The sequence below is a fragment of the Solea senegalensis genome, linkage group LG9 (genome assembly GCF_019176455.1).
Source record: "Solea senegalensis isolate Sse05_10M linkage group LG9, IFAPA_SoseM_1, whole genome shotgun sequence".
Lineage (NCBI taxonomy): Eukaryota > Metazoa > Chordata > Actinopteri > Pleuronectiformes > Soleidae > Solea > Solea senegalensis.
In genome coordinates, this window is record NC_058029.1 from 9523617 (window position 1) to 9550903 (window position 27287).

Genomic DNA, 27287 nt, shown 5'->3' on the forward strand with positions numbered 1-27287 from the left:
TCCTTTGTTTTTACAGTACCATCAAAAGGAATTACATGCATTGCAATCCAAATACCTCCAGCCATGTGCATCGCCCTTCTAACTCCATTTTTACACATTACTAATGCACCTTTAGTCAAATAAATGGTTGCATGTATGGCTTCACAGAGCAAAACACATGAATACAAATAAATTGAAGTAGAATAAACTGCACCGTGCATACTTTATTAAAAAATAAACGCATAACATTGCATGCAGGAGAAAGCCAAGCCCAGAAGGAAGCAGCATGAACACCGAAATTTGACACAGTCACATGAAATAACAACAAGGTGTGGTGACGTCACACAATGCTAAACTCCATTAAGTATATCAGCACCAAATCTGTGTCAGACGATGTGATCTGTTTGAACGCAGAACCATAATCCTGACTAACGGTCCTGGGTGACGATTGATTTATTACTTCCCTCACGTACAGTGGAATAGTGAGGGTCTTGTGATACAGCTTTGGGAAATAAAAGATCTGTGTCCAAAAGACATAAATTAATATTTTGTGTAAAAAAATAAAATAAAATGAATTAATAAAAAATTATAAACATTTCTCTGTGTCTTTAAACAATAAACACACGTGTGTTTGCTAAAGAGGCCGGAGATAAATAATGTGCTTCGACCTTCACTAAGTTTTTTTCTCATACATTATATAATCATCTTAGTGTTAGCGTAAATGCAGATTCAAAACATTGTTTGTGCAACCCATTCATATCTACTCCTTCCCTAAAATATATATGGTTTTGCTTTACAGAATTTCAGAGACACTCAAAAGTCAATTCTCACATCCAACGTAGAATAACACATTCAATGCAAAATGTAAAACCTTCATAACAAGGCGACACAAAAAGACTTTGACTGCACCTTCACTCCATATCACATTTTACACACAGAAGACGCAGAAGTGACGTGGACAGTAAAGACAAGTCTGCAGGGACATGTATGCATCATGATGAGGACACTGACACACGGTCACAGATAAAGCTAAAGGGAGTGGAAAGTGCAGAGAGAAATAAATGTGATATTAAGAAACCTGCATTGTTTCCTAATGTGCACATTGTTGTTGTTTTTTTCAGCAAAAGAACGAACACACTCGGCTGCCGACACAAACACACGTGACTGCAGAAATTCCCTTTTTGACATTTTACAACCACAACATGAAAATAAGTAGTTCATCTTAACTGTAGTACACCTTTGGGTGGGAGAGTGATTGTCTCCTGTGCGCCTGTCTGTCTGTCTGTCTGTCAATCACTGGACTCCTGAAACACATCAAGGGTCAGTTGCGTGATGTGCCGCCACGCTTCCTGTATGTGACGAGACTCTGCAGTTCGTGCACAGACGGCAAAGCGCAGGACAAACCTGCCAGAGAGCTGGCAGGGCACCAGGTGGATCTCTCGGCTCTGGTTGATCTTTTTGAGCAAGTTCTCGCTCAGTTCATTTGGGCCCTGAGAGATAAGAGCAAGGAAGAGATTAACCAAAGAGAAAGAAGTTTAAATTCAAAACTGTCAGGCCTGTTGTCACGACTACACATAAGATAATGGGATGGAAAGAAGGCTAATGTGTGTCAGTTACTTATTTTTCATGATTATATTGTGTTAAATGTGCTGACAAGAAGCTGAACTTTGATGCTCACATGGATGTCATATGTGAAAATGTAAATCAGAGGCTGTTCTTATGTAATTTCAGTATGGACACAACTTTATTGAACCTGTTTTTTTTATTTTACTTCTACAATGGTAAAGGTATCAAATTAATCTTTAATTATTTTTTATAACTTATTATAAAAAAAATATTTTGGTTATGTATTTTGCATGTTTGTCATCGGCCCGGTAATGATGTGAGAGGGGTCAAAGTTGATAGGACGGGTTAGGTTTGGGTAATATGGGCTGATGGAAAACACAGATTTGACAGGTTTTTTTTCTAATTTACATCTACCTTTGGATCACCTATGTTTTTTGCATTTAATGGACTTAAATTATTTTGAATGCACCACATTTTTCATCAGCCGCAGTAACCCTGCTTACAAATGAACAGTGCAGGCTGTCTTTGTCTCGAAATCAGAAACTAATAAGATAAACTAATCACGCTGTCCTGCAAACATCACTGGCAAAGAAGTCACTATAATCTTCAGCCATCTCTGAAGAATCCCTCTACATGCTGAGTTTCTCCCTTCAGGATGGAGGTTTAGTAAATAAATGAAAACATGCCCATAATGATTTATTCTACAGGGATCATCTGCGCCATTTTGTGTCCATGTGTATGTGTCTGTCTACATGCGTTGTTTGTATTGATTTGTATCATTTTATTGACAACAGCTGTAAAAGAAATTTGCCATTCAAGACCTTATCTGTTAGTTGACTGATGAGACAGATACAGGTACCGGTACAATATAGAAATACATTCAGAGACGTCAGCTCTTCTCTTCAAATAAAGTAAAACATGAGATTGTAATCTGTAATGTGCAAAGTGTAAAGTAGGTCACTTCACCGTTTTGAACAACAGTGTCATTCACAGATGATGTTACCTTCAGCCTGAAGCAGACCAGTCCCATGATGACCTCGGCACAGACCTCAAACCTCTTGTCTGCCCGTACCAGACTCTCAAACTCTTTGGCCAGGGCCACATGCTGCAAACATAAGACATCACACACTATAATGTGTTTTTACCCATGCACTTTTTTTCAACCTCAGTGTTTTAAAGTGTTTCCAGGTCATTCGCAATATTCACTTTTCTTAATCAGTCGGCATCTGTGTAGTGTAGTTTCCTTCTGTTTGAACCTGATGCCTGGTCACATGTCAGTACAGTGTCTGCTGTAAGGATGTAATTCCTATGATGTCCAGTAGATGGCAGTGTTGTAATGTGCAGCAAAGCTGTGCAGTTTTTCTGTTGCATTTAGTCAACAAAACAACAAAACATTTTTATAAGTTGTTTTCAGGACCTTTATTATTATACTCACATACTTAAAATTTTGGACTTTCTCAAAAAATTCCGGAATTCCATTATGCGAGTATAGATGTCCTGAACACAACCCAGTCAGTCTTGTCCAGAACTCATAGAAAATATTGTTGTTATAAAAAAATCAAATTTGGGGTGTTTTTTTTGGATCAAAAATGTCAATGTTACATTTTTTTTTTTTTTTTTTACCATTTTTACCATGTCCACTTTCCATCCTTTAAGTCTGTGTCCTGCAAAGCAGTAATTGTGTCTTGAAAGGTGCTATATAAATAAAGTTTAACTATATATATGCTATACATAGTTTTTTGATTAACAGCTAGTTTGCTAATAATGGCCTCTGTCTTTATTGCTATAATGTATGTCATTATAAAGGGTGTTATGTCATTAATATGAGTAAAAATTGAGAAAAGTAGACCTTAAATTGCTTTTCAAACAAGGAAAGACATATTGTTGAAGTTTCATAACCCAGTAAGAAAAATCAATGTATTGTAGAATATTGAGTCACAGAGTTATGGCTGCAGGGATCAATGCTGCTTCTGCCGCTTCATTTAAAGTGGCGAATAAAGGCGAAACAAGCTGATTTGATTGACAGCGCAGACTGGAGGGAGGAAGAAGAAGATGAGGGGGAGAGACAGGCATGAAGGGTTGAAGCAACAAGGAGAAAGGGCAATGGTACAGGCGATGGGTGAGGGCGGAGGAGGAGGAGGAGGAGGAAAAAATGTCACTATAGCAAGGGGATACATGCCAGACATATGTGAGTGACAGAATATGCTGATAAGAGAGAGATGAGGAAAGAGGACCACTAAAGGGACTTTAGAGAGGAGGAGGATTAGAAGCAGTGAGATGACTGGGCTGACATTTACCATAAAGATCAGTCATATAGAATTAGAAGTGACTGGGTTAAAATAAAGGAAAGAGGGAGGATGAGAGAGAGATGAATGGATGAAAGGGAATTGTGAAGCCACACCAGCTCACTGCTGAAGTACTGTGATAATATTTGACTCAGTTACCGTATTACAAAGTAAATGAATCAGGCTCTGGTTTAGGTTAATGATTCAATAGGATAACCACACTGATACTGATAATATTCACATGTATGTACCACTTTATGTATGTTTTGTGGATTAAAACAATTCAAATTGTCATTGGTTCACTGCAGTTCCATACTCTACACAGTAGGTTTTGTATCATAGGGGAAAAAAACACAAGCTCCTGTTAACCAGGTTAAAAACTATTTTCATTGCAGGTAGTCTGTAATTATGTATGTTTGGGTAATATAACTGAAGCTGTTTATGTTATGTTTTTATGCTTAGAGACCACAAACACATCTCAACATCAATGCCAGTAAGATAATCTGCGACACCAAACATTCACTGTATTTGTGGATGTTGAGAGTGGAAGATGTGGACTGTTCTGTGCCGAGCGCTTACATTGCGTATATGTGACTGCAGGCCTTTGACTCCATACAGACGGAAGACAAACCACATCTTTAGTGAGCGAAATCTCCTTCCCAGTGGAATCTGCCAATGCTGCAGCACAGATGAGAACACAATAGTACACACAGGACCTGCATAAAAACTGATGCTGATTGACTGTAGAAACCAAATGATTATTTAGCTTACCCTGTAATCTGTGACTAAGCCTGTTCAAAGGAAAAAAGTACATCATCAGAAATGGACATTGTAAGTACATTTTCCACAATCTTTTAGGGTTAGTTTTGCCTTCTGTGTTACCCAATATGTGTATTCACAGTCAATCACAGTTAGAGTGTACCAACGTTAGATCCTAATAAAATATACCACAGTATAGAAGCATGAAAACCTCCCTGATGTAAAATTAAATCCTCTCTGTGCTGGCACTTCCAAAAAATGTGTCTGCTATCAGTTCATTTGCAGGATACTATGTCCAGGTGTTGAAATCACTGAGCCCACTGTCTGTATCTCACTGATTACAGCCCACACACACTCACACTGTTGGCTTCAGACAGCTCATCTCTACAGAATGGAGGCCTGTGTTAGCTGGTGCTAATAACCACTAATTAGATTGAAGCATCCAGATTGAGAGAAGTCTTTTGTAAACTGCCTCATGGTGGTAGGAGGTACAGTTGTCTGTACATCAAATTATAGTGCACATCTAAGCCCATCTGGAGGCTGGGAGAAAGTGCATTAGCAAACTCTCATACACACACACACACACACACACACACACCACACACACACACACTAAATCTTATCACGACTGAGAAATGTTGATTTATCATTCAGCAACGCTGTTTCTGCACATTTTAATCTCAATCTGAGGTGGAGACCGCATCGACTTCCATCCATTTGGACAGCCTAATCCAAAACTTGAACCCTTACCTTACCTTAACTTCACTTCACATATGAGCCTTAACTGGAAAAGGGGGCCACAAAATTGTGGTTCTGCCTCATTAGGACCAGTTGAGGACTACTGGTCCTAAAGAGATAACAAAAACCAAACACACACACACACACACACACACTAATGACTATATCAATTAAATTAGGTCACAAATGCTGTAAATCAGCTTAACTTCAGGTAGGGGAGGATTATGAATTTATACTGACATCACACAAGCCGCACACAAGCAGAGAGAGACGGAGAGAGAGTCCTTGTTAAGTGTCTTATAGACAGACAAGTCTTAGAGGGATCGCTGGGGTTGTACGGGAGGTAAACTTATTTTAATGATAGTATAGCCTTAGGCAGGTGTATATTTTATCAGTGGAGCCTTTTGTGAAATGGATGAAATTAGTTTTGATGTTTTCAGAGAAAGTAAGGGACAAAGGGAGTGAGCTGGACACATGCACTATACACACACACACACACCTGTCTATTTTTCACATGTCCATCGTATCACACTGGCGCAGTGCTTCAATTACTGTTGAATCAGGAAAATTAGTGAACGAGGTCACAACCGTTCATCGTTGTCATTCATTCAGCAGAGCTTAGGTTCATCCCAGCTGAGCTGTGCGCACTGATTCAAATAACGTGAGTGAATAGACTCTACCTGACTCCTGGTTTTCGTGTTTCAGGTAGAGTGGATCCACCTTGAAAGCTCCAATAAGGTCTGCTCTATCCTTCACCCTGTTGACAAGCAGACAAACAAAAAAACACATATTATTCAATTATATATTTATTTAGTTCTACACAAATAACAAACAAAAATATGTCACAAAACATAAAATGTACAAATTCCAAAAGATGTCTTTTTTTCTTCTTCATTAAACATGATTACGATGAATTAACTGAGACGAAATAAAACCTCACCAATGTGAAAATGCCAGTCATTAGTCAATCATGACTACACCGGGAACATTAAATGTCTCTCGAGTGACAGTGTCAAAGCGTCAGACAGGAAGTTCAGGAATATATATCCAAGTGACGACTGGTTGTGTATCTATATGATGACAGAAAGAACCAGAGGTTTTTTTATAAAAAACCTCAAACCTTAAAGCCATGTCAGTGTCTGAAACACCGTTTCCACCGTGTGGACAGTGTGTGTGTTTGTGTGCTGACAGAAGTGGCAGGTGGAAGGCGTAGTGCTATATTTACCTATAAAGAATGAATATCGTAGAAGGATACCTGTCATGGCAATAACTACCCATTGTTACCTCCGCTCAAGGGTAAATTGATTTATATAAGACAAAATGACAAATACAATATATATATGATTAAGATGCTACAGGTAGAACTCTTTTGTTTAACAGATCTTTGTGGAACCTGCAGCATATTGTCATTGAACCTGTACATACTGTTGGAAAGTGTGAGCAACGGTCACAAAGGAGCTGTAAAACAGAGGGTTTTATATACGTTTTATAACTCACCACATTGTAGAGCAGTCAAAGTTGACTAAAAGCCATTTGTGAGGGTTGAAGTCAAATGAGTTTGCAAACTATAAAAGGAAAAAAAAGAAAATTCTATCACTATGGCATCATAGTATGATATTACTTGATTTCACCTAATAATATTATCTTTAAACTATATTTAAAATAGTTATATAACACCATAACCACAGTATCAAACATTCAAATATAGGATATACAGCAAAAAGACAATAAAATACATGCAACAATTAAAAACTGTCACTGAGATAAAGCCTATTTTTATAGAGATACAGCTAATATTGTCATTTTACCTTTCAAATTTTTAAAATGTATTTACCATTACTGACATAGAGCCAACCTTTAATCAGCAGCTTTATCTGGACTGAAGCTGCCACAGTTTATTTGAAATGCAAAAGAGGAGCGCTGTGGCAACGCCTCACAGAGCACACGGGAAATGTTCCTTTCCTGGCAGCGTTATTTCAAAAAGAAACAAACCCTTTTCCATATCTGTTGATCTTTTTGTTGCCTATCTTTTGTAATATCCTTTTCCTCTTTCTCCACAAATGTAATAAGACAGCACAGAGAGACAATGTGAGGCAGGCTCCCGGCTGACAGTTGCCATGCTGACTGATTTAAAAGAGGGCTGATTGCCTGCTCGTCCATCACTCATAACCTAGCAACCAACCCTCAAGCAAGGCTGCCCTCTCATCCAAAAAGACTGGTTTCCTTCTTCACGTCCTAGTCAAAAACATTTCCATCGTCAAGGCAATAGTTGGAGTTAAGTACTATACTGAGCATATTGTATGTAATATTATGGTTTGAAATAAGTTTGCAAACTTCCCATTTCTTGAGGAAATGCAAAATGGCAAGTGAATTAGAAAACAAATGTGTTCCTGTGCATTTCCCATGTTTGTGAGAAAGAGATAATAGTTACTTTTACAGTTGTTTTCTCTGTCTCGCCATAGACACTGTTGTTCACTGACACTGTGTGTCCAATAAACACTGATATATAAAGGTCTAACGCTGCCTCAGGAAATGACTTTGTGCTTATCTCTGCGTCTCTGCACAGCGTCAGGAGCACCAGCTGCCTCAGTAGCCTCAAAAGGCAGATTGATGCTGCTGCGTCTCCGGCTGATTGTTCAGCCTATTACTCACTCTTGCATGCTTCCTCCTTGACATTCACGTTATGCCATTTTCAAACAGAAATAAAGCAGCTGAGGGTTTTCTTGCTTAGCTATTATGGGAGATATTGTACAGGCAATTGAACCAACTGTGTTTCTACAAGTGGTTGCTCACTTTCAGTATCTGTCCACACGGAAACTCCACTAATTCCATTCTACACATTACATTCTAGGATGTTCAAAGTCAAAATTACACTGTGTCATTTTTCTTTTAAAGCAATTTGATAATTGAAATTTGACCAAGAAGAAAAAACGTATTATTAGTAGCAGCGGTAGTATTGCAGTAGAAGCATTATAGATAATATTTTACGCACCTCAATGCCATTCAACAAATGCCTAAATTCCGGACAGATAAATGCACTCCCAGCATATGCTGCGTCAACATGCATCCAGATATTTTCCTCATTACCTGGAACAAATAAGAACCAGAGAGAACGTTAATTATGTGTGAAAGACTCAGTTTAACGGCCTGTGGAAGGAAATTGAAATGATATAAATGATAGGGTTGCACTGTCCACCCTTCCTGTTGCATAAATTAGCAAAGTGAGTGCTTCTGCGATGACTCACATATGGGCCCCAGTTCAGTGATGTGATCAAAAGCACACGATGGAGTGGTTCCAAGAGTCGCACAAAACTGGAAGACAAGCACACACCTCATTAGAGGTTTGTTACCACAGCCAAAACAAGTTTTTTTTTTTTTTTTACATTTGCATTTTACATTGTTTATATTTATATATATAAAAAAACAACAACACACCCACACACAGATGACTCAGAGCTGCCAGAATATTGCAGCCTCCTGAATATCATACACTGATAATCATCCGTGCGTCCACTTGACAGGGACTATTGAACTTAACCAAATAGACGTATTATGTTATCCTTCAGCAGAGACCTCGGGGTGTGTGGAGCAGCTCAGTGGGAGTTTGTGCAACTGGTTTTCAGTGTAAGCAATTCAATTACTGACTGGTGTAATTCAATGAGATGACGCTGTGTGTGTGTGTGTGTTGCGAGGGCAAGATAGACAGATGCAGATTTGAGTATTTCCTCACATAGAAAGGGATGAGTCCAGCTGCTTTGTCCTCCTCCATCATCTTCTTAAGTATATCCTTTCTGACGGCATAGGTGTCATCTGTAGGAACCTTCCTGATCATCACTCCTCCAATCAGAGCCGCGCGCTCAACCGAAGAATGAGCCTTCGGAGGTGTGGTGAAATCATTAGTTAAACAATTAGGAGAGAATGTTTTTTTATGTTTTTAAATACACAATGAAGCATTACAGTGATTAAATGTGAGCATACTGAGAGTCAAACGCTCTTATACTTCTGACCTGTGCTTTTCCGTGATCTTCAGAGGAATAAAGAACTGGTCTTTGTGTAAAGGTCTTTGTGGCCCTCGGGCATCTCTCTAACTCAATCACAAAACCAGCCTGGTATTAAACCTGATCACAGCGAGATGCTGCCTGACTAAGCCTCTCACTGTCTCAATCGCTGAAGAAAATCAAGGTAAGCTTTAATGATGTGAGTTCACATGAACTGTTCTCCAGTGGGAACATTTACAGGCAACAGTCACAAATGTACACAACAATAATAATTAATATTAAGAGATATCATATAAGTGCATAGGAAACAAACACATACTGTACATAAGTGAATATAACCTGGGACTGCAGACACAGTTTTAGAAACAAGGTACAGAACAGGAATTGGAGTCTAGCTGAGGACAGTGCCCGAGAGCACCAAAGCCCTTTAAATGTGGCTCTTAAATGCCACAATGAATTTCCGGTTAATCTTATAACTTTGTTTTGCACATGCAGCAGAAAGTTCAAGTTGACTTTTTAGCAGGGTCAGAACAGATCAGTGACTGATCATAGCCTTTTAAAAGATTGTTAACTTATTGTGAGTGAGTGAGACCGAAGTGAAAAGGTCAAAGACTAGCACTAAAATAAATGGAAACCGTGCTGAGCCATAGACCGGACTCAGAAAAAGACTTGAAAATAGGTTTTTGTGTTTACCTGCTCAGAGGTGTACGCCACCAGTTTGGAGAAGATTTCCCCCTCTGGTAGTTGGGGGTTGGAGGCCTGAACACTTCGAATTGTTTTACATCGAGCAGCGAGTAAGGACATAAGGGTTGCCTCGCTGGCTGTGCCCTGTTGGAGAAACAGAAGAACTATATTATGTACTCATACACCTATCTGACATTGCTGCTGCAGTACAACACAGCCTTATAACTCTGTTAAAGAGGCGACGCACAGCATCTCATCTAAAGTGTATTTGGAAACTAATTCTGGTGCATAAGGTTTATTCTGGTGTTTCTAAAAAAAAAAAGAGCTTTCCAGCTGTACGACACAGATCATACAGTCATTGTCAAAGAGGACAAACATCAGTAAACATCACTGCGTTATTGAAAACTGCGCGCCGGAACAGGATTCAGGACCTGTCACAATGGGACCGGAATCTACTGAAGCGGATCAGGTGCTTCTTATGTTACCAGTGACTCACACACTGGTAGCATGGCAGGAAATTATACTGCAGTGGGAATAGCTAACAAATTATAAATCATCACCTGGTTTGTTTGTGGACTAACCAATACTGAGTCTTTTTTTTAATTATCCCGAGCTTGATTGATAACATATGCAAAGTTAACTGTGTAAGATTTCCTAACGTGACACCTTCACTGTAAACCTGATAAAGAAAGTGATCTGTAAAGTCCTCCGTTTCAGTGAATGACGCGACATTTAGAAGCTGCATGGTGAGTCATCGTTCAGCCACACCGATCCAGAGAAAATTATTTGAGAACACATTTCCTCGCTCCACAGACAACATACAAATCATTCAGTCAATAGGCACAAATTGTCCAAAACACAAGCCGGCTATTATGGATGTCAAAACCAATGCTGAAGCCAAGTAAGATTAAGCTCAACCTTTTAGAGGTTGAGAATCCACACAGGATGGATCAATCCTCCTGCTGTGCATCAAATCCTTGTGATTATCATTCTGTGGAATTGGAAAGGTTGTAAATTAAAAGAAGACATCAAATGTGCCCAAGTGTACTTTCTGTCAAAGAAAAGGACAGGACGTACCCAACTGTGCTGATGGAATTTATGGATGAAACAGATGTAAAGCATAATGTATGAGTTATTTATGTGTTAATGTTATATCTGAGCAAAGAAATTGACAAATTTCTACATTAGGTTTCATCAAATTTTTGTGTGAATTAAAAATGAGTATTACAACAATTTTCTTTCAAACCCAATACTTATTATATATATATTTATTTAATTTACTGCAGATGAGTGAGTGTGTGATGATTTACTGCTCCCTAGAAGCTGAGGAAATCTGCACACCTTGTAGAATAAATTATCAAATGCTTTTTAAAGGGTAAACTTTCTAAAATAAAAATGCCAAGTTTGTCTAACGTATTAACTGTTAATTACACAAATCACTTTCATGTGTTGTGCACAGGTGTGCATGTAGATATAATAAAGTACTGTAGTGATTTTGCCTCAACGATACACCATAAATCCTAGGTGTTGTATGCGTCACCTGTCACCACAGTCTAATTTCATACAAAGGGGGTAAAAGGGAAATTTAAGGTCACTGTAAGGTCTTTTTAGAAACCACCCCACTTCTCCTTTGTGTGGGTGTAAGGTTTATAATAATAGGCTGGCAATGTGCTGTCACAACACTCATTAGCCCCGCTGCAGTGAAAAGAGCCACATTTGTTGCCATAGTGAGCTGGTAAGCTGCACTTAAAAAGCAGAGGGGGCAAGACAGACACAAAAACACTTTGAACCAGATGAATGCGTGCACACACACACCCACACACACACACTTTCACACACGCACACACACACACACACACACACACTTTCACACACGCCCAGGTGGTCACAATACACAAGGTATAAAATGATGATAGATAGATAGATAGACAGACAGACAGATAGATAGATAGAAAGGAAGATAGATAGATAGATAGATAGATAGATAGATAGATAGAGAGATAGATTGTCTGACAGAGTGAGTGAAGACGCTAATGAATTGTTTTTTTTATGGCAAATCATTTTCCATCAGCAGCATCACTGTCTGCCTGTGGATGACACACTAAAAGGCAATTTCCTGCCAATGTTCAGTTGGTGTGAACCAGGCACACGAAGAGACAATAAATCAATATCGCACAAATTGCAGATAAATATGGTTTCGGGAGCACTGGGTTGTGAATGTGTTTGTTTTTCCTCCAACTGGCAGGTGTGTTACGGAAAGTATGGATAGAGGGAAAGAAGCATATAAAGTCACAGTTATAAATTAATAACACTTACTTGAATGACACCTCCGCCGTGACCATGAGTCCCGGCTAAAAAACACTCAGGCAGTTGCAGCATCTTCCCAAGCCAGTCTAACATCACTGTCTCTAGCTCTGTGCAGGCCGGACTGGCAGCCTGGGACACAGCCAAAACACACATGTGTTCCCATGTTTTCATGATGCAGAACTATAAACTAAAGATATGGATAGAACTGATATCAGTGACTTACCCAGGAGAATCCAATACAGCCGAGGGCTCCGCAAAGCATGTCGGCCAAAATAGAAGGTAAAGAGGAACTAGCTGGGAAGTAGGCAAAAAAGTACGGACTCTGCCAGTGTGTCACCTGTAGACAGACACAACATATTTACATCATTTAAGAGAAAGAGTGACTATTATTAACATTTGTTTTATTATAGAGGGCCTAGAGAAACAATGCTGCTCCCACCTTGCAGATTAGAATGGAATGGCAACCTTTACTGATCAATGAATGAAAGAAAAAGTGGAAATGTACAAACAATTTTCACATTAATTAACTCATTTCACAATATATCTGTTTCATTCAGTCTATTATTACACTGAGATGGGACAGAAAAATAAAAAATAAATGATATTAGTGAAACAAATGGGCTTCAGTCCTTTCTGGAAAAGTCAATACTAAATGATAAGCAAGAGAAAAAGCTGTGTCTACTGCCTGATTGCTGTAATTAGTTCAGCCCATGTATGTATAAAGATTGATTTCTCAATAAAAAGCTCTTTAACCATTCCCCAAAATAACTGAAAAGAGACAAATGTGAATGACGCTGTCAGACGATCGTCAGCTCACCCCTGGCATGATGACCCTCTCCACGTCTTTTATAATGTCCTCATAAGTCTCAGGATCCACAGGAGCCTCCGTGGGGATCAAGGAGTGAAGATATCCTGGTTCCACATCTGGGAAGACTGGTCGCTTCTCTATGCTCTCCAGGTAGTCGGCCACATAGTCAACCATCTCCCTTCCTCTACGCCGAAACTCTTCAGTATCCATGCTGCAACTTCACAGAAACCCAGGGAGCCACTGTTACGGCTCTGATGCTTATTAATAATCCACTTGACACATAACAACTATTGCACAAGCTCAGTTGTAAAACACCACAGTACAATCACACAATCCCTGCGTTTGAAAGTTTGACATATTATGGTTGAGTTTACAGTGGGCCAAAGGGCAAGACCTTGTCTTCTGATCTTATATGACTGCATTGCTGTTGATGAAAATGATATTGCCATAATAATAATAGTAGTCTTTTCATCACCCTGTCATATCTGCTGCTATTTCAGCCAATTAAAGCCGAACAGTAAATAAGGTCTCGAATAACCTATTGCAGCACTCTGCATTTCAACTGCACACAAAATCTGACTGTGTAGAACACATTGTGCAACGTTTTTCAGTGCAAACCAGCTTTATTTGTACACCAGTTACTGTTACTGCAGAGTTAACCAGGTTATAGTATAAATGACTTTTCTAGAAACACAAGCAAACAAAAGCGTGTTATTGCAAACTCTAAAACAAGGCGTACCTATGTAGACAGGTCTTTTTAATAACACAGACTGACACACTGGTTTATTAGTTCACCACACATCAAATAAGTATCCGCTGCAGCTTGATAACAGCAAAACAAATAATCTCTCATTCTCTGAACCTTGTCCCTTGTTTTTACATGAGGGTCTAATCATGCAACAAGTGCTTCGCCATGCATGTGTTGCTCTCCCTTCTTATCCTTCTCCTCATCTCAAATAGGATTAGGAATACTACTCGTATGAGTGTGTGAGTGTGTGTGTGTTCAAACTCACATTTTCAGGTGTGAGCTTCAGCTGCTTGGACGGTGGAACCTCTTCTGTTCTTTAAAAATCACAGGCAGGCAGACGGACAGACAGACACGTGTTGAGTGTGTCTGTGTGTAAAAGCAGGAAGCAAGGCGTTTGCCCCTTTTATCTTGCCACAAACAGCCCCCCTCCCCACCAGCCCTGACCAGGCCAGCCAATGGGAACTGGGCTCACTGCTATAGCACTGCACAATAATATCCAAAATGTTTTAGGATGTTAGATGTTTTCAACAAATGGATATGATGCATTTAAATTCTTTTTCAGTGTCTGCATAGGATACGTTGCAAGAAAAAAAAAAGCAGAAAGAAAATATACTAAAGGAGGTGTTTATTATTGCAAGTATAATATTCAACATGTGTACTCCTAATATCGTACAGGCCTAATCACAGCCTGGTGCAAGAAACACAGACTCTTGTCTTTCTGAAGTTGTGACTATTGTGTCTCCTCATATTGTCAGACAAGCAACAGGAGTGAAATATACAAAGACTGTCAGCTGAAACTGAAAAGATAAATACACCAGTGAGGAAGGACGTGAGTGTGACTTCATTAAAATACCTCGTTTATTCCCCGTCAAAGCAAAATCTCAGTAAATCCCTCCAGGAGCCATTAGAAATGTGTTAACAACACTGTCTTTACAGCAGCAACATTATATACTCACATGAGCTTCATATTAAACATGCTGGCTTTAATGTCAGAGTCCTCTTGTACAGAGTTGTAGGTGTGTGTCCATGTTCTTGGTGTGGCAGGACCAGCCTTTTACATTTTCCACTTTTTTTAAATGCTACTTACAAGCGCCACCATCAGATTTTAGCTGCCGCTCTATGCCACCAGATTTGTTTTGTTGTCCATTTTATCGTCTTTTCCTCTAATTTGAAGACAGCAGATATTGATGAATTGACCACATCTGTGTTTATCAATCAATATGCATCCTTCAATAGAACATGATGTTGTGAATTATATTGCCATTAAGAAGAAAACTGACACCAGTGTGACTAACACTTGGTATGGTTTGGATATTCTTTCACGGAACCTCATAGAATAATAGTAATAATAACAAAAAACACCACTTGAGAATAAAATATGGCCTCTATACTGTCCTCTTACCTGAAGAGATAAACGGTCTCATTCTTTGCACTGAAGAGACATATCTGCAATATCTTTAAGATAGATCTTTAAGCAAACTAACGTGAAATGATGTATTGTATGATGAATATATGTATTCTGTGGGTAATGGGGGCGGGAATAGATAAGCTTTTGCTTCTCCTGCTTTCCCTTTCGGTTTTGTGTATTGTGTGGACTACACTAAGATGATGTGTGATGAGTGATCTAACTGGCATGACCGAAATAAACATATAAACATAAAACATAAAACGTTGTTTTGTCATTGTTTTTGTTTGTGTGTGTGTGTGTGTGAAAAGCTTTGCAAATGTTGCTCCAGAGAGCGAAGCTTTAGACCGCCGTTAATCTTTTTTTCTTTGCTCGCAACAAAACTTTAAGCCTTGAATTCTCGCTGCTTTTTGCATGACTGATAATCCAAAGGGTGTGACACTTAGACATGGTGTCAAAGGGTCAGCTCTCACTCAGTATGACCAGTGTTTTCACAAATCATCCAGAATGGAAATGTTCCTACAATACAAATAATTAATAGTTCTAGTTTATGGACAGAACACCTTGTGATATCAATTATTTAAGATACAGGGCACACAAGTGTGGACCTTTGTTTTCTTACTTCTTGATATGGATCTGTCAAGTTACAGGGCTGCACAGGTAAAGTAAAATAAAGAAAGAAAGAAAGAAAAAAGAAAGAAAGAAATGAGTAGCATGTGTAACATTTGACTGCAAAAAAGAATACTTTTGTTTAAGTGGAAAATGTGTTTTCTAATTTCAGACGCACAATTATGCGTATAGATTTGCTTATATGGATCAGTGAAAACGTGGCTTTGCTGAATAAAATACTGTAAACCACTGTGTCATGTACTTCCTGTGCCTGTCATTGTCATTTTTACATTGTTACCGTTTCTCACATATAAGGACATTAACCAGACTTCAGTTGCATCAGTATGTGAAAAACAATCTGATTGACTGTAGGTTTTTTTTTTCCTGCACTAAACCTCTGTAGGAGGACTTTCAGTTAAATGTTGTACTATTACACCATCTAGTGGAAAGACACAGGACTATTATTTCACTAATAAAACAGCTTTCAGCTTTCAGGACAACTGGACTGGACCAATATTGTGCTCATCGTCATAGGTTTGTATGAATGATATTTTACCGTCTCTACTTTCTTTCTTTTGTCAGCAAATAAAAACCAAGATTGTGTTGTTGTTTTTCTCAACAAAGACAACCACAGTGGGATTGTTATATCAATGTATTAATGTTTTATTCTAATTACAATAAACAGAATATATCAGTCCCTTATTTGTACAAAAATACCTGAAAATGTTACAATTATGATTCATAAGCCATTCAAATATTTACAGATTGAAGCAAAGCACATTATGAATACAATAGCTCTCTCTCTCTCTTACCCAAGAGACAAGTCACTGTGTTCATTTTTGCATTCCCTGAAAGACGTAATAGTTTATATTTCTATATGTATACATTTACATATACAGACCTATGTATATATATATATATATATATATATACATATAGGTCTGTATATTCACTTGTTGCTATGGTGTCTTGCATTGTGACAAAGTTATGAAAATGCACAATGGCCAAGATGATGGTCGATCAATCCTACCATCGTTGCAGGATTGGGGCCAATTCACTTTCATTTAAAAAAAAAAAAGAATAAAAAAAAAGAAGGTGAAACTGAAAGTACAGCTGAAAACACAAGCATTCGCTCTCAGTCACTTTGTCCCCGAGTGTGACGGGGAAGTTTTGTCATTCAGTCCAAACAACAGGTCAGGTTTATGTCCAGAACGAGAAGTCACCAGAGGCACCAGCTGTGGTCACAAATGACCTGGCTACTGAAAATGATGCTGTGGTTCACCGTCACTCATATTTGACGTGAACACTGAAAACAGATTTACCATGGATCAGATTAAGTTGAAAATGTTGAGTTGTTCAGCCCACAGTGAAAACATAGGGAAATCAGATTAAGTAGCCAGATAAGTTCAGGCTTTTAGTTTATTTGTTGTTGTTGTTTTTTTATTTAATAGCGTTAACAATAATATATATACATATATATATATATATATACATATGTATATTTTCATTTTTTTTTAAAAAAAGTTAAACTAAATGTACTCTTTAAATAGTATGGGATCTAGTCAATTTTGCTGTCAGGATATTTCAAGTAATCACAACTAGCAGATAGGTGGCGCACATAATGGAGGAAAAAAAATTAACTCCCCCCCTTCTTAATGAAACTAAAACATTGAGGAGTCTTTTATCATCCTGTACATGAAAGTCCAAGTTATCCGACGGACCAGTAGTTTTTAAAACGTGCTCCCTATCACCCCTGAGCAACCCACTTACATTCATCTCTGTTACGTGTAAAAGTTGTGGATTTCCAAAATCACCTGATTCATTAGTTCATACTCACTCGCTCACTCACTGAGTTTACACTTTTACCGTTTGCATTTAGAGAAACTAAAATCCTGAAAACATCTAAACCCTAAACTACACCTGACAACACATGACCTGGCACTCTGGCCTAACATCTGATCTGCGTAAATGAGTCAACGTGAACTAAAAGGTTAGAGGAATATCACTTAGTACCAATTTAAATACTTACCACCTTGGATTTGTTCTTGAACATCACTGGCATCATTGAGTCAGTGAGTTCTTAATAGTCTAGGATGCTGCTCAGTGATCCAACCCAGAGTCCAGAGTGATAACAGATTCTCTAGTGAAATTGACTTAGTTTGAGATCAATGTTGTTCTGGTTTGGTTGAGTTAGTTCCCAGTTTAGAATTATGACAGTTACCTACATATGTGTGGAGATCGTTTTATGCATTTCTTCAAATATATCTAAACTAAGCATTTTGAAGATTCTCATTTAGAGGCATTAACTTAAACGTAAAGGGATTTTTTTTTTTTGCTCCTACATCTACATTTTTATTTATTTTTCTTACTATATTTTCTTCAAGGACAAAAGCATTTCAACAGTCAGTCATGAGCATGTTGAGCCTTACTTGACCCAGATTCCCAAAACATCTGTGGCTAAGTTTCTTTCACTTATTATCTGGGGTCGCCACACAACACTGATGATAATGGGAGAAATGTGAGGCCTCTTAGCACAAAAGGTTTGAAAAAAAATGATTGTTATAGATTCAAAATGGAAGAATTGAAATTGGGGGAGGGGGGAGTATGAAAAAAATCTTAGTGATTAATTTTTTTGGAAACTCAAGTAATTATTGTGTTTTTAAATCTCACATCATTCATCTCGTCATATAACGGAATGACAATGTGAATACTATGGATGTGAGTGTGCTTTAAAACATCACTTCATATCAAGTGTTGATGATGACAAATACATTTTTGAATAATCAAAACTAAAAAGAAAAAAACTGAAAAAAAAAAGATGCTAGGTCATAATAATAAAAATAAAAAATCACACTGGTCAATCATTTCATGTAATGATAACAGAACAGTACAGAACAGCGCCGAGATAAAGAAATCTAAAAATGTTCAAGTAATCACATCCAGATAAATAAATACATTTTGCTGCAGCAATACTTAGAGAAAAAAAAACAAACAATATGATTGAGTCATTGCATCTTAGATGGTGACCACGCAAAGTGTCAATATAGTGCGGCAAATCAGATATTATAGTATGTCTTATTATAACAACCTGCAGCAGGTAAATAAAAGACGGTTGCTGATGCTGGTAAACACAAACAGATTTCCAACCATCTGACAGCTGCAAGATTAAACACGGCTACTACGAGCAACACTTTGAAGGGAGTGTTAAAAAATACACACTGATGAAAAAAACGTCATGATAATAATGGCAAGGTTTCTGAGTGAATTTGAGCCACAGAGTTAGTGACCGGGCTCAGACTAAACATCGACTTGAAATCCAAGGTCGAATTTGAATTATTTACCTCCAGTCTTCCCAGATTTTGAGTTGGCTGAGTTTGACCCTTTATGTGATCTGCATTTAGGTCCACGCTCGACTAGAGACACTTCAAAAGCATCGCTGTCTATTAAAAGAAAAAAAGTAAATGAAAAGTCGATTGCAGAAGCTCATTTTGAAGAAAACACAAAAGGGGAAATCTGTTAAAAATCATATGCCGGGTGGGATTTCTGTTGATTTAATAACTCGGTAAGAGCTGTACACCCTGATCAGTCAAAGAACTATAGTCAAGTTAGTAAAGTCAAATGAAGGGACATGGATTAAGACAGAAATGGTCTTAAGTCTGAAACCTAACATTTGCTGCCTCACTGCTGAGTATTCTCACTAACAGTCGACTCAAACATGTATTAGAATATATCATCTGAGTGAGATGAGCACAGAGGAGAGAGTCGATGAGCACATCCATAACTGGGTGGCGTGCAGTCAGTGTGTATGTGATACAGTTTGCTCACAGGCAGATAAAAGGCTGCATGTGATGCACAACATCTACCATCAGTGTGGAGCCGCGCTCCGCGGTACCTGCTGGATCAGATACTGAAATAAGTGTGAGGTACAAGGACAGGTTTTTGTCCACGGGTTTCCACTGTATCTCTGTGCTAAAGCAGTTTTGTTTGGCAAAGGGTTTCCTCTGATTTGCTGACTGTTAAGTGGGTGAAACTCCTGAGGGAAATATTAGTGGTTACCCTTCCTGTACTGTGGTGATGAGGAAAAAAAAAGCTGATGCTTATACAACAGGTAGCTTGATATTACCTACAGTGAAAAATGAAACAAAACTACTGCATATGGCTTCACTTGAAATCTGTCCACCTGGTTACAGTTGTTCAAGCTTTATTACTCGTTATTTTACCCTGAATGACACCATAGTTCGATTCATGCCAACTCGCTTCTGTGGAAGTAGCCTGGTGAATATTTTTGGAAAACTGGAGCGTGCAATAGAACAACAAGTACAAAATGACCCCCTTGTAGCTTAGGTAAATAATGAAGAGTTGCACATAATCAGAATGCAAAAAAAAATAAAAAAATCTGATAATATTGATAACAGTATAAAACTTCAATGAATGTATCAATAAGAAATGAAACCCTGTGTTGTCAGAGATGAACAAATGAATTTTCCAAGTGAGAAACAATAAAGACTAGTTGTTGTCCACTGTAAAAAAAACACTTTGTTCTAATAGGTCCAGGTTTTTCCCTTAGCCTTTTTTTCACCAGGGGATTTTGACTTTACAAACTTCCGATGTCCCCCAAAACTCAGGTGGATTCGGAAGCACCCATTCTTCCTGTCACCTCCAAATTTCATCCAAGTTGAGTTTGGACATGTCCTTGCATGCCTGTGACACCAGAGGGCGCTGGCACCATCTCACAGTTCAACAACACAAGGTCTCACACACACGCACGCACACACACACACACACACACCCGTCAAAGGCCACTCCAAGTTTGATGAGTGCAAAACAATCAACTCTCCATCTACAGTAAATTCTTTGAGGACGTGCGATGAAAAGTTTGAATGAGTGGTCCTAACAAAAGCACAAAATGATGCGGCTGATTGTCCAGTTGAAGCTTATTAATGACTGTGAATAGAGCAAGACTGCGGAAGATTCTGCAACAGCACTGACACACATGGCAGTGTTCGTTTCCTGTACGCTCTCTCGTCTCGAATGCGGAACCTCAGGAGCACGTTGCACATCTGACCCCTCAAACATCCATGCAAAAAAAAAAAATCCAACAAGTCAGCAGTCTCTGGCAGACTCACAACAACATAAAACAACACTAAACCATCAGTCAATTCACCAGCTTCTTATTAAGATAAAAACAAAAGAACCATCCGACTGAATGATTCTTTTTGTTTTGCTTGTTTCAGGCAGAGTCAAGTGATGAGGGTAAGTGGGGGTCAGGTGTTTTGAGGATGTCATAAGGCCACGACGGTGCAAGGGTGTTTGAGTTTACAAGGCAGCACTCCTCTGTTGAGCTGGTAGAACTCCACCAGCTGAATCAGGTCGGTGAATTTGGTGGCGCCATCGTCAAGGCTGAAGAAGCTTTGGCCGTCCTCTTCACACTGGCAGTGTCAGAGCGTCCAAGTGAGGGTGAGACACAGCAGACGGACAAAGGGACGAGAAAACAGATGAAAATCAGACTCTGCTCTGAAGACACATTATTACAGTATATACAGTAGACGTTTAAAAAAGATTCATACCGGTAGTATTTGGAAATGTTTGATTTTCTGGTGATGGCACAATGTGAGCACAAATGACTTGGGGTTACTCTGACTGACTCTCAGCAGAAACAGCCTGTGCAACAAGAGAAAGGAGGAACCTTTTATGGATGCAGCGAGGAAACATGTAAATGTTGAGTGATTTCTTTTTTTAATTCAGAAAAATAATAGGAAAGAAGAATTTGCTGCAGCTGCTCACTTACCCGTCTACATTTCCTTGCTGATGGATAATACGATGGGATTCTTCTCTCGATATTCGGCCGTGGAACCACAGCTGCGTTATGTGGATAACTGCAGTGACAGTGAAAGGAAGACGTGCATTTTACAAATCAACATAAAAAGAAGTGGCAGATCTGCTTTGTTGAGGCTGAGCGTTTACCTGAGCTCAGGGACGAGTGGTGCAGTGGACTGTGGGAGCCTAATACGTTCAGTCGTTGACTCCTCTTCTGAGAGAGATGCCACACAGAGACAACACAACAGGGATTATTTCATGATCTGGTACAATAACATCAGAAATGATGTGTACAAAAAATGGTTTCGAGCGCAAAATCATGTTTTTAACCCTTTAACGCCTAAGTTTTAAAATGTCTGGACTTTTTTTTTGCTTATTTTAACAATAAAATGGTCAGAAAACTATCCTAAACTACCCTGAGTAAGTGCTTTTGCCCATGTACCCAGAATAACTTAAAATTTACATAATTTAAATGTATTTAAAGTACAAAACATAATTAAAATAAAAAAAGATGTGTGTGCAAAAACTCATGCAACTCCTGCAACTCCTGCGTGAGTGAAATTACCTTAATAACCACAATGTTGGCATTGACTTGAAACTTCTCAGCTTTCAGAAACCGCTGGAATTTGGTAATGCAAAGTGCACTCGCGCAAACGTGTCGTCTGCGACATGCTTGGCGTTAAAGGGTTAAACAATTGAGATAAAATCCAAAGTTAAAGCTGCTGTCAGTGTTTGAGTATCCCACAACAATTATCCCAATCAATTCCTTTTCAGCTCAAGTTAGGCTGGGTTTGTTTGTGAATAAATTGTCTGCCTCACAAAACCTGTTCATGACGTGACAGAGGGAGGAGAAGGTTACTGGCATCGTTGGACAAAAACTGAGCCAAGAGATGACAGCTTTAAATATTAAAAGTACTTAAGGGAAGAGGGTTATTCACATATTGTATTAGGACGAGGTTGATTCCTACTTTAATAACCATCCAACACATATAAAGAAAATGATATTAATTATATTAAATGCATCACCAGCCGCACGAGCTTTATACCAAACAATGTTTGTCACCTCACCAGAGGGAAATTTGTTCTGTATAAATATTTGTGCAGCTCCCAGCATTGTTGACAGAGACATGAGGCTGTGTCTCACCCTCCATGCGTGTCCCTCCTCCATGGCGGCACTCTGAGCTTCCACAGGGTTGTCGATCACTCTGCCTATCCTCCCTGAGAAATCCATCGCTACAAGGGAGTTCTCCGACACACTCCGCTAGGGGGCGCCAGAAATACACCACATTAAAAATCCAGCCACATTAGTAGTACATTTCGAGTTGACAAGCTGCAGTTACACTCAAAAGTATATGATTGAAGCGTTCTGAATGAATAAAATTGGAGTGGCAGAAAAAAAGGATATGTAAAGAAAGTGTTTCAAAGCAAATCTGAATATATGGTTCAGTAGTTCATGTTTTAAGGTGCTTTAATCGAACTTCACATGAAGAATAACACTTACCACAGGTGCTGAGAAATGTGAAATTAAGGTTTTTCTCTGTTGAGGGATCTTGTAATTCTGGTACAACACAATCCCGTACTGTAAAGGAAAAGGGAGATGACTGTTGAACACACGCTATAAGAATCATCAATCTTTAGTCTTTTGTGTGATGTCTAATGTGTTACAGCCCTTATAGACTCTTTACTTTCTTAACATAAGTTGCTTTAACTTTGCGACGGTGCAAATGTTTGTCATGTGATCTAAAGGATCCAAGACAGTGATGGTGTTACCTTAAATAGTCTGAAGGCAGTCATCCAACACATCCTTGCCTGTTCATCCTCTGCACACAAAATCCTCAAGTCCTTTAACTCCCCTCGACTTTTGTTGGGCTGCAGATAATAAAAAAAAAAAAATTATCATCTTCATCGCTGATAGTTGTACGTAACCTAGCAAGGATAATGGCAAAACTACAGAATCAAACAACTATACAACCAAAAAGGATTCAAAACAACAGTAAGTTCACCATCAAAGCTGTTTTCACCTCTTTGATCGGAGACTCACCTTGATACAGAAGCCGTAGTCTGTGGGTGCACTGTGGTGCTTTTTGCCTGTGACGACAGTGAAGATATTGCTTTCTTCTATGTCTGCGAGTAACTGTAGATGTCTGGGCTCCTGGAGACAGGAATAATTAATCAGTCAGCGCATGACAGAGAGAAACACAGCCTGGAGGTACGCCGAAAGACAGAGATCACAAGCTCTTACGTTAAAGGTAATCCAATTTCTTTGGTGTGTATTTATCATTTTCAATCATAATTATTTTAATATAAAAAGTATGTGCATTCTTGAGACATACAATGAGAAGCAATTACAAAAAGATGGAAAGATTGAACGTGCTCTTACCTTTGACGATCCTTTTGTCGAACAGTAGAGTCCCGAGCGCCGCAGGAACATGTAAACCTTCTTCCATGACTTCCGTCCGACCTCTTTCACATACATGTGACCCTGGATCTCTGGACAGCTACTGGTGGCTAGGAAGCTCTGGAAGAGGGAGCAGGAAATGTGTGAAGGAGGAGACCAGCACACATTCACTCTATCACTCTTTCCCTCACTCTCTGCCTTAGGAGGGCAACGCTGGATCACATCTGTCACTGGGAATTGCTTTTTTGTCAAAGACTAAACAGTAATCTGGGCGTCTTGTGCTCGTGCCAGATGGACGGCAGCTTGGCTTCTTAAACGACATGGTAGCGACCGCAACAAAAGCAGACATTGTGCAACAGTCTGAAACCTCAGGGGGAGTCAGGTGTAGCGTCAGATCCTCATACTCTTATGTGAATGTACATATAAAGTTTATTACATGTAGTGTACATGTACCCACGAGGTGGACCTGTTTTTAAGAGAAAAAAAAACATGTTTTTAAGCTAATATGACTTTAGTTCTTGAGCTTATCAAAAATCTCTGCTCTATATATAACAAAGGGCATTGTTTAAAGAAGGACCAGGCAGACATGACAAAATTAGAGCTAAATCTACATTTTCCTAAAATATTTTTGTCTTTTATGCCTTGAATCTGCACGTTATCTTTTTCCGTCTTAATTTTCAGGTCTCTGGTGAGAAAGCATAAAACGTAGTTACACAGTGTAGTTCGTGCAGAGAAAAAAGTGTGTTATGAGATTTGTCTGCCAAGACAAACAGACTTAATCAACTTAAAATGCATTCCTACTGTGGACTGTTGAAGCCTAAATTGTTTTGTGGGTGTTTGGAATTTGTGGTTTGTGGTTTTTTTTTTTTTTTGAAAAACATCACGCCATGAAGTGGCAGGTTATGTTATTAGAGCTGAATTGGAACCTGTGGCTTGTGGCTAGAAGGTAACCTGTTCCAGAAGACTCCTCAATATTTGAAGCACATGTTTCCCAGTGTTTTGGAAACAGCCGATGATGGGCCTCTTGCTTGAGCAGTTCCCTGCATTGCTAGAGCGCATGGTCACACGCAAAGTTCATTCAAGCTGCTTTCTTCTTTTCCTCTAAGGCCCTACACCTCGCTGCAGCTTCGCACTGACATACGCTTCTTGCATAACGGCAAATATTCCTGACACCTGACTGTGCTCGGGTCATAAAACACTTCAGCTTGGACAGGACACTAATTGAGTGTGAAGATCTTGTGTTTAGGAACAGTCAAACTGGGGTGTGGGATTCCTGACACAACTCTGCCCCCCTCCCTCCTTCTCTCTCTCCCTCCCTCGCCATTCATTTATTGACGTCTCTATGTGGAGCATAACAGAGCAAAGCTTCTTTGTGATGAGTGGGGGAGTTAAAAGCTTTCTGTGAGTGGTGAGGATGAAGGGATGGATTCCACTTGTGGCTCCGTCTCTGACGGCTCCATTACACAATACGGTGGAGAGACAGACCGTATGTAGACTAAAGCTCTTTAAAATCCAAAGAATCCTCTTTTTTTTTGTCTGGTCTCCACATGGACTTTTTTCTTCATCATACTGTGTGGTTTGTTAAAAAAAAAAAGAAAGAAAGAAAAAAGACTATTTGGCCGATGAGTGGTGCATGAGACAGGTGAGTGGTGTGATACGGGTAGTGTGCAAACACACAATAGGCAGGTAAAGTACAGTATGTTCCATTTCTGACAGACATTAGAAGTGTTGGACCTGCGATGCGTGTGCTGACTCAATCATGTGTCAACAGTAGTTATTACTGCAGGCTCAGGCGTGACACGCTGTCTCAGGGTCAGAGGTGAGGTATGTCTGCATGATTGTACAGTATGTAGCGGGTGCTGACTCCAAGAGAAATTAAGCTGCGTGCGCTTCAGGAGTGAGAGACACACACAGCCAAATGTGAGTCAGTGAGTGAGCTTGTGTGTCTGTTCTCTACGTACCTGAAGGAGCTGAGAGGGTGGAATCGTACGATTGGTTTCCTGACACCATGCAACCATGTGCTCTGGGAAAAACGTCTGGTAGAAGAAGAAGAAGAAGAAGAAGAAGAAGAGGGTTGAGAGATTAAGACAGAAATAATCAGCCACAGTGGTGATAATTACAGGGCGGGAATCTGTGATGGAAAAAGGCATGTCGCACACATCTCATTACAACAGTCAGCTGTCATAATATTTCACGTGAATACTACACAAAGAGACATGCCTTTCATTCCATCCCCTCAGAGTGAACACACATATATATCCTCAAAGACACACGGCGAATTACTTTGTACAGGCTACAGGTATACTATCATTCAACAAACAGAATGTTACAAACAATATTACCAAAGGGTTTCTGAAGAATTCATATTTGGCATAGTTCTTCCTGAAGAGGAATCTACTGTCGCTGTTCATTGAGGCCTGGACCTGAACCACCAGCTCATGGTCTTCTAGACAGCGTTCTGAGGTGGGACAGGAAGACAAAGAGAGGAACGAGAGCAATGGTCAGTCATCATTTCAACAGTTTTCCTACAGTGTCCCTACCCTACAGTTGTAGGGTAATATGAAATGTGCCAATGCAAGCATGAATAGAAATATGAATATCAGCAGAAAGTATCATTACTTTGACTATGTCACATAAGCAGCGTGGAAGTCTCTAATGAGCCGTGCAGATCTCATAATTTGAGGGAAAGACCTGTTAGCAGATTCCTCTTTAAGCCAGAAACAGAAAGTTTAAGAAAAAATAACTACCTTGTTGTATTTTAAGCACCAGTAATCTTCTGCATGATTAAAGACTGTTAATATATAATTGCAGGCAATCCTGAATTCAACATAAAAAAGTGGTTAATCTGACTTAACCGCGCCAGAACCATCCTGGCTTTCATTTGAACTGCTCAGTGGCCTCGGAGGATCTTTTAAATTGCAGACTGGTTTCAATGGTTTGTGCTCATCAAACCAGCTGTGACAGATGATCTGACCAAGGCCGTTCTCTGTTAATGTGAATAATGGGGGATATGATTCAGCCAATAGTGTGTCCTTGAATAAATGTGGTCAGAGGTCCCGGTGATTTATATCCTCTGACTGTGAAACCGGACATGACTCAGTCAGAGTTCCAACAGCGTAACAAGATTCCTCTGGAGAATCTCTAATAACAGACCAGTAGATTTAATTAAATGTTGAAACGTAACTA

General features: G+C 39.2%; 2 protein-coding genes across 6 annotated transcripts in view; both read right to left on the reverse strand.

Moving 5' to 3' along the window:
• Positions 1-562: 562 nt before the first annotated feature.
• ddc (dopa decarboxylase) lies at positions 563-14241 on the reverse strand. The gene is made up of 14 exons (XM_044035007.1): positions 14138-14241; positions 13134-13341; positions 12540-12653; positions 12326-12445; positions 10019-10153; positions 9058-9201; positions 8573-8639; positions 8320-8414; positions 6825-6892; positions 6008-6084; positions 4602-4621; positions 4410-4508; positions 2549-2650; positions 563-1469 (listed from the first exon to the last, which is right to left on the reverse strand). Exons 2-14 carry the CDS (start codon positions 13332-13334, stop codon positions 1269-1271), a joined length of 1443 nt encoding a protein of 480 aa, XP_043890942.1. The 5' UTR covers positions 13335-13341; positions 14138-14241; the 3' UTR covers positions 563-1268.
• A 4499-nt stretch (positions 14242-18740) lies between these two features.
• grb10b (growth factor receptor-bound protein 10b) overlaps positions 18741-27287 on the reverse strand; it is a 57456-nt gene continuing 48909 nt past the window's right edge. For 4 of the 5 annotated variants that reach the window (XM_044034132.1, XM_044034131.1, XM_044034128.1 and 1 more), the window contains 11 exons: positions 26444-26559; positions 26063-26137; positions 24084-24221; positions 23745-23855; positions 23474-23572; positions 23205-23282; positions 22848-22964; positions 21851-21917; positions 21675-21762; positions 21454-21547; positions 18741-21315 (listed from right to left, as the gene is read on the reverse strand). In XM_044034132.1, the coding sequence (XP_043890067.1) occupies positions 21169-21315; positions 21454-21547; positions 21675-21762; positions 21851-21917; positions 22848-22964; positions 23205-23282; positions 23474-23572; positions 23745-23855; positions 24084-24221; positions 26063-26137; positions 26444-26559 (1130 nt within the window). In that variant the 3' untranslated portion in view covers positions 18741-21168. The remainder of the gene's footprint in view (positions 21316-21453; positions 21548-21674; positions 21763-21850; positions 21918-22847; positions 22965-23204; positions 23283-23473; positions 23573-23744; positions 23856-24083; positions 24222-26062; positions 26138-26443; positions 26560-27287) is intronic. The other variant, XM_044034129.1, reaches the window with a different exon arrangement.

What these genes read in the sequence shown, in the direction of transcription:
- ddc (XM_044035007.1), bottom strand. Translation starts at nt 13,334, where the DNA reads ATGGATACTGAAGAGTTTCGGCGTAGAGGAAGGGAGATGGTTGACTAT. An exon ending in TTTGACTGCTCTACAATGTG is followed by an intron (nt 6,085 to 6,824) that starts GTGAGTTATAAA and finishes GCTTGTCAACAG; the next exon opens with GGTGAAGGATAGAGCAGACC. An exon ending in ACACGAAAACCAGGAGTCAG is followed by an intron (nt 4,622 to 6,007) that starts GTAGAGTCTATT and finishes TCCTTTGAACAG; the next exon opens with GCTTAGTCACAGATTACAGG.